Source organism: Orycteropus afer, unplaced genomic scaffold, assembly GCF_000298275.1.
Source record: "Orycteropus afer afer isolate SDZICR_OR568_19922 unplaced genomic scaffold, OryAfe1.0 scaffold00054, whole genome shotgun sequence".
NCBI classification, from domain to species: domain Eukaryota; kingdom Metazoa; phylum Chordata; class Mammalia; order Tubulidentata; family Orycteropodidae; genus Orycteropus; species Orycteropus afer.
The window spans coordinates 11,896,695-11,903,009 of NW_006921641.1; the positions used below are offsets into that span (position 1 = coordinate 11,896,695).

The 6,315-nt window shown below is 37.9% G+C and overlaps 1 protein-coding gene across 1 annotated transcript in view; it reads right to left on the minus strand.

The window, feature by feature from the left end:
- Positions 1–6,315, minus strand: part of GPN1 (GPN-loop GTPase 1) — a 54,029-nt gene that overhangs the window by 17,283 nt on the left and 30,431 nt on the right. Inside the window, exons 6-12 of the mRNA XM_007938900.2 lie at positions 5,759–5,837; positions 5,454–5,548; positions 4,815–4,860; positions 4,032–4,178; positions 2,926–3,008; positions 1,274–1,313; positions 521–611 (exon numbers count right to left, since the gene is read on the minus strand). Of these exons, the coding sequence (XP_007937091.2) occupies positions 521–611; positions 1,274–1,313; positions 2,926–3,008; positions 4,032–4,178; positions 4,815–4,860; positions 5,454–5,548; positions 5,759–5,837 (581 nt within the window). The remainder of the gene's footprint in view (positions 1–520; positions 612–1,273; positions 1,314–2,925; positions 3,009–4,031; positions 4,179–4,814; positions 4,861–5,453; positions 5,549–5,758; positions 5,838–6,315) is intronic.

Here is a 6,315-nt window from a genome sequence, read left to right on the forward strand (position 1 = left end):
AGAGAGGTGGTGGGTGCTCTGGGAGGAACAGTTGGAGAAAGGGCTGGAGGGAGGCAACATGTCTGGCCTGGCAGTAATAGGCCTTGGGTTACTGCTGGTAACCCTGTCTTCCCCTTGTGGGATTAGAGGAGGTCAGAACACGTGGCCTCCTTGCCATTTTTGCAAAGGGTTTACGGCAAAACTTTATACTATGTGTATAACTTCCCTGTAACACTGAAATTAGATCAAAATAAGCAATTAAAAAAAAAATTAGGGGATGTTAAACAATAAAGTAAGCATTAAGTATCTTGCCAAAGTAAGTGCAAACTTCCTGGAAGAAGAACTCCAAGTGTATTTGTATAGAATTTTCAGGGGTTTACACCCATCTAATCATTCATGCATTCATGTATTTTTTAAAAAATACATTTCTTTTCTTTATCCTTTTCTTTTTCATATATGTACATACATATAAAGCATTCCTGCTAAGTGGAAAAAACTGTACCCTCCTTTTAGTTCCTGACTCCAAGAGAAGCTCCCATACCTGTGGCAGTCCCTGTGTCCAAGGCCACAGAGCCCATATCTTTCTGAAGGCGTTCCAGTTGTTCTTTCTGCTGCTGACTCTGTGCACTGGCCTTTGTATAGAGAGAAAAACATCAAAGGTTTTGATGACTTGCAATAGATGCTAGATTTCTAAGTGGAGACAAGCAATTATACAAAGGCTAGAGGCTACGTAAATGTTGAGGCAGATAAAGGATGACTGACATGAGGACAGAAAACCAAGTAGTGTGGGTCCAGACTACAACATGAGTTCAGACTGGAGGGTTCTGCAGATTGAATTCTGGGATTCAGAAAGTAGAAACAGAAATATAACAAAAGAACCCTCAAGTAGACATAGCAGGAAAGCTCCACACTGAAGGGCCCAATGCAGCTACAGAGGCAGCACATTTGTTCATTGGGGTAAGAGTTGTGAACAACCTCTCTATTCTCTATAAAGAAAAAAAATCTACAACTAGCCTGCATGGACCTTGGAGTATGGGTGGGGGACACAGAGGACTTAGCATATATAACACTAAAATACAGATTATTAAAAATTCAAATGCAAAGAGGAGAAAAATAATTAAGAGGCCTTTCTGCATCCAGTCCAGAACACAGACAAATTTACAAATTCAAATTAACAAATATCTAAAAGATATAGTGATAGCCAAAACAAATGCATATATGTCATCAGGATCAGTACATGGTATGAGATTGTTTTTTAATGGCACTAAAATATGTAAACAGCCTCCTTTCTTACCAGTGATTTCTTCAGACGTTCATATTCAGGACGATACTCCCTGGAAAGGAGAATACTTTTTAATTCCTTTGCCTAATAATCTACCTTGCCTTATGCTCTTACCCTCAACCCCCATCACTTCTATTTTCCTAGAACCCTGACAATGACAAAAGATCTTCACCTGGACAGCAATGAAAGGATACAGATAAGAATGTCTCCTGAGGATCTAATAATGCACACCCCCCCCCCCAAAAAAAAAACTTGTCTCATGAAAATGACAATGTGGTTATTAGGATTTTTGCTAAATATGAAGCCCAAAGCAGTATGCTAATAAGCAGCATATTAGGCCAAGGGCCTAAGAAAAATGTACAGGTGCTCTAGTTACACTTTCCTTCAAGTAAATGGAATTCCAGTATTAACTTTGACAATTAACCTTGGCAATAGTTTTAACAACCATTTACTATGAAATGTGCTTATTATATGTCAGCAATTATTCTCAAACAAGGAGCTCTGGTGGTATAGTGGTTAAGGCATTTGGCTGCTAACCCAAAGGTTCGTGGCTGGAACCCACTAGCCACTCTGTGGAAAAAGACAAGGTAGTCTGCTTTTATAAAGATTTAGAGCCTTGGAAACCCAACAGAAGTCACTATGAGTTAGAATCCACTCAATGGCATTGAGTTTGGTTTTTTTGGTTTATTCTCAAATAATCCTCAGAATAATCTTAGTAATAAATGTTATGACTCCCATTCTACAAATGTGGAAAACTTGCTATTAAGTGGAAGAAACAAATATAATCAATCAACATCTGTCTAAATCCAGATCTATGCTCTTAATCACAGACTCAGGCCAAATGCAGCCCACTACTCTGGTGATGTAGTGGATAAGGCATTTGGATGCTAACCAGAAACCAGCAGTTCAAACCTACCAGCTACTTCATGGGAGGAAAATGAGGTAATCTACTTTAGTAAAGATTTAAAGCCTTGGAAACCCAACAGGGCTCGCTATGAGTCGGAATCAACTCAACAGCAGTGGGTTTGGTTTTTCTGGGGAGTCGTTTTTGTAAATAAAGTTTTGTTGAACATTCACACCCATTCATTCATTTATAGTCTATGGATACTTTCGTCCTTCAATGGCAGACATGAGTAGATGCCACAGAGAGTGTATGGCCCACAGAGCCTAAAATATTTACTATCTGGCTCTTTACAAAAAAAGTATTCTCTTAATCATTCAATAGAATGAATCTTTTATAATGTTGTTTAAATTAAAAAAAGTAATGGGAGTTGTTATCCAGATGTGTGGTCATATCCAATACACAGATGAATGGCAAATATAACACATATGCTATGAAAATATAAATGTTTTGTCCTAGCAAAACTGCCATCATATCAGAATTGTAGATTACTACAAAGGTCTTTGGGAGCTCTGGTAGCACAGTGCTTAAGGCATCTGACTGCTAACCATAAGGCTGTTGATTCACACCCACCAGCCACAACTCAGAAGGAAGACTGGGCAATCTACTTCCTTAGTGATACTGCCTCAGAAACCCAAGGAGGGGTCGCTATAAGTCGGATCTGAATCGATGGCAGTTTGAGAGAGAGAGGGTAAGGGAGGGAGGGAGGGGAGAGAGAAAGAAAGAGACGAAGGTCTTCAATAGGATTTTCCTTTCTCCTCACCTTTCATACTCTTCTGCAGCACTGGCAACTTGCACAAAGAGTTCATCTAAGCCTGTACCCAGAACCGCAGAGACACCCACCACCTGCCAAAGCATCATAAATGCCAATGAGGAAATATTTTTAAATGGTATAAATATTTTTAAATAGTGTACATTATTTTGTTCAAACGTCATAAATCCTTCAAAAAAGACATGTAGATACTTAAAGAACTCTTTGGCAAAAAGTCAAGGTGAAATAAAAACAGCATGCCTAGTCAAAAGTCACAGAAATAAATCTATGGAAAATAAAGAACTGAAAAAGAAAGGGATAATTAGGACCTAACAAATAGCAGGACTTATTATTTATTTCCTACCAAACCAAACCATTCTCTGTTCTCTACAAAAATTAGTACCTCAATGGTTTTGCTTGGAACATACAGGCAGTCCCTGGATTACGAATGAATGCTGTTCCTAAGTCTATTCTTTAAGTTGAATTTGTACTTAGGTACAGTTCATATCTAATGTCAATTACCTAAATGTTTGTTTTAGTATATACTATACAGTGTACCTTTCTATGCATAAAAAACATTAAAGAAACACTTTCAGATACACTAAAACATATTTAACATCGTAATACAGTAAAAATAATAATGTTGCAAAGTGCACCATTTCTTGTTGATTCATAAGTACAGGTTGTATGTAAGTCAGGCATTTGTAACCCACATACTGCCTACTCCCTGCCAATCACACTCACTTTTACTTACATAAATCCTACCCTTCCTTCAAGGCATATCTCTAATGGTATATCCTCCAGAATCTCATCTCAAAGGTGACCTGCCCCCTCACCACCAACACACCCACCTTCCAACCTTTCTTAAGGTACTTACTACAGTATATCTCAGGTTTCAATTCAGTGTATAATTTTCTCTCCTAACCAGATCCTATACTCTCTGAGAGAAGGGTCTCTATCTTACTTATCTTTTAAATCTCTGTAATATTTAATACGTAATGTTTTAAAAGTTATTTTTCAGAACATACTGAACTTCCTTTCTAAGTTGGTTCAAAGTCAATCAGGTGAGTTAAGAGGTTATCTGGAGAGTCCATCGTGAAGTAAGAGAGAAAGTTTACCCTGAGTGAACTATAAAATTCATCTAACACCAGGCTCATGGAACGAGTCAGGTTACTGACATATGTAGTCTCTTGATTCAAGGCATCTTGGAAAGCCTCAAAATCTTGCATCCATTCCACTGCAAAGCTGTGATCAATGATGTCAGTCTGTACCAAAGAGAAGCCAATTACCAGAGACATGAGGTGAGACACAAAACAACTGCAAAGGGTATTTTTTTAAAATTGATAGCACATCATCCATATTTTCTTCTTTTTCTGTCCCCATTTCGTCTATTACAACAAGCCACAAAGAGCCAAAACCACTGTGTAGTATACCTAATTAAATGACAATCTATGTTCTCTTCGTTGAAGCAGACCCTTCACTACCCACTGCCAAATGGCCATGGCCACACTAGACGCCAGTATATTCCAGGCTCTGAAGTCAAGTAGTCTCTTGCATCCTAGCCATCACCCAGCACCATGCAAGTTTTGTTTTTGTTTTCTATTACCACTTCCAACAGACCTGCGGTCTCAACTTCATTTAAAGCCAGGGCAATTCTAAGGCATAACCTATATGCTATGGTTGAAGAACTACTGTATCTAGTGTAAAATAACTTTTGATAAGAGTCAATGATAAATATTCATTTAATTTGATTAAATTCATTTCATAGAAATGCTCATGATCTTCTTTCAGTAAGGCTTAAATCTGTTTTCCAGCACCTTCTCACCCACCCAAACCTTCCAAACACCACAAGGTTCTGATGCAAAAGAAATGCTGAATCACAACAGGAAGTATCCACTTACTTTATTCATGACCACAATGAAAGGCAGCTTGGTTTTATACAAGATGCTAAAAATCAAATACCAAGACATTATGATTAATAGCACTTTTATTTAACAAAAAGGGACATCCCTAGTACTATTAGAAAAGACAAATGTTGTGATGGTATTTGTGTCCACATTAAGACAAGTGAGACATGTCCTTCCTCTCCAAATGTCACACACACTTGGAGCAAACCTATGCATTTTAGAATTACAGATCAATCTTTTTATTTATAGTCTCTTCTCACATTAGGATTTCACTCTACTTATCATAACACACAAAAGCAGCATTGAGACCAGGGCTCTATTCTCTTTAGCCTAGGATTTCATTCAAATGGGAGGAACCACCAGAAGATTCATATTCATACACTACCTACTTTTGTAACAAGCATGGGAAGAAGATCAGAAATTGCTGACAGAGAATACCTATGGTACACATGCCTCTTTTCTCTTCTGACTCACCCCGAACTCAGTAACTAAACTGAGTGGCAATCAGAATGAGTACTAATCTAGGGCTAAGCACTAAGGACAGAAAAACATTAAAAGCAAAAGGGGAAAAGAAGGGAAGAGGAGGAAGCCTCTTACTTTGATGTAATATTATGCCCACCAACAATCAATTACCTGCATGCATAGAGCATATTGGACATGAAGGTCACTGGGTTGGTACTTCGTGATGTGTCCATTACATAGATGACAACTGTTGGAAATGAGGATGCCTAGAGGCACAAAATAATCAAAACCTGATCAGAGGGCTCATGACCAGTTCTCAAACTCTTTTCCTGGCTTCCTTAGAAAGGGAAAACTACTTTAGGTTGGATGTGCAGAGCTTCTTCAACTCACTCCCATATAAAATCCTAGGCAATCAAAAGATGCTAAGCTAGTTTAGCCCTCTACATACTCTCAGTAACAGGTTCTACAAAACTCACCAGGGCCTCAGTGATGATTGTCCCAGAAGCTGACCAGGTAAATACCTCAATCTGTCCAGGTGTGTCAATCAAGACATACCTGTGTCAAGAAAGATCGTTAAAGGATTGTTACACTTGTACAATGCTGAAAGAGAGTCCATCATACAAAACAGTAAACATCTGGTTATGCAAGATTATAATAACCTCTGCACACTGCCAAGTCTTATTTCCTCCCATTGCCAATGTATCATGCACCCCACTTTCCAGGCTTTGTTCAATGTCTCATGTTCACGCAAATGGCAGGAGTAGCAAAAAAAAAGTATTAGTGTAAATAATCACAGTGTGAACTGTGATAGTATTGACACATACTACATTAACAAAAGAGATAAGCAAAACTAGAATGTCAATCTCTTGACAAACTGTCTGGTAAGATCATTGATAACATATAACAGCTAGTTAAAATGGTAAATGTTGTATTATGTTGTAATTTACTACAATTAAAAAAAAAGAACAAATAAGAGTAGAAAGAAATAAATAAGGAAATCAATACCGTTTTCAATAGCTACCAAAAAAAAAAA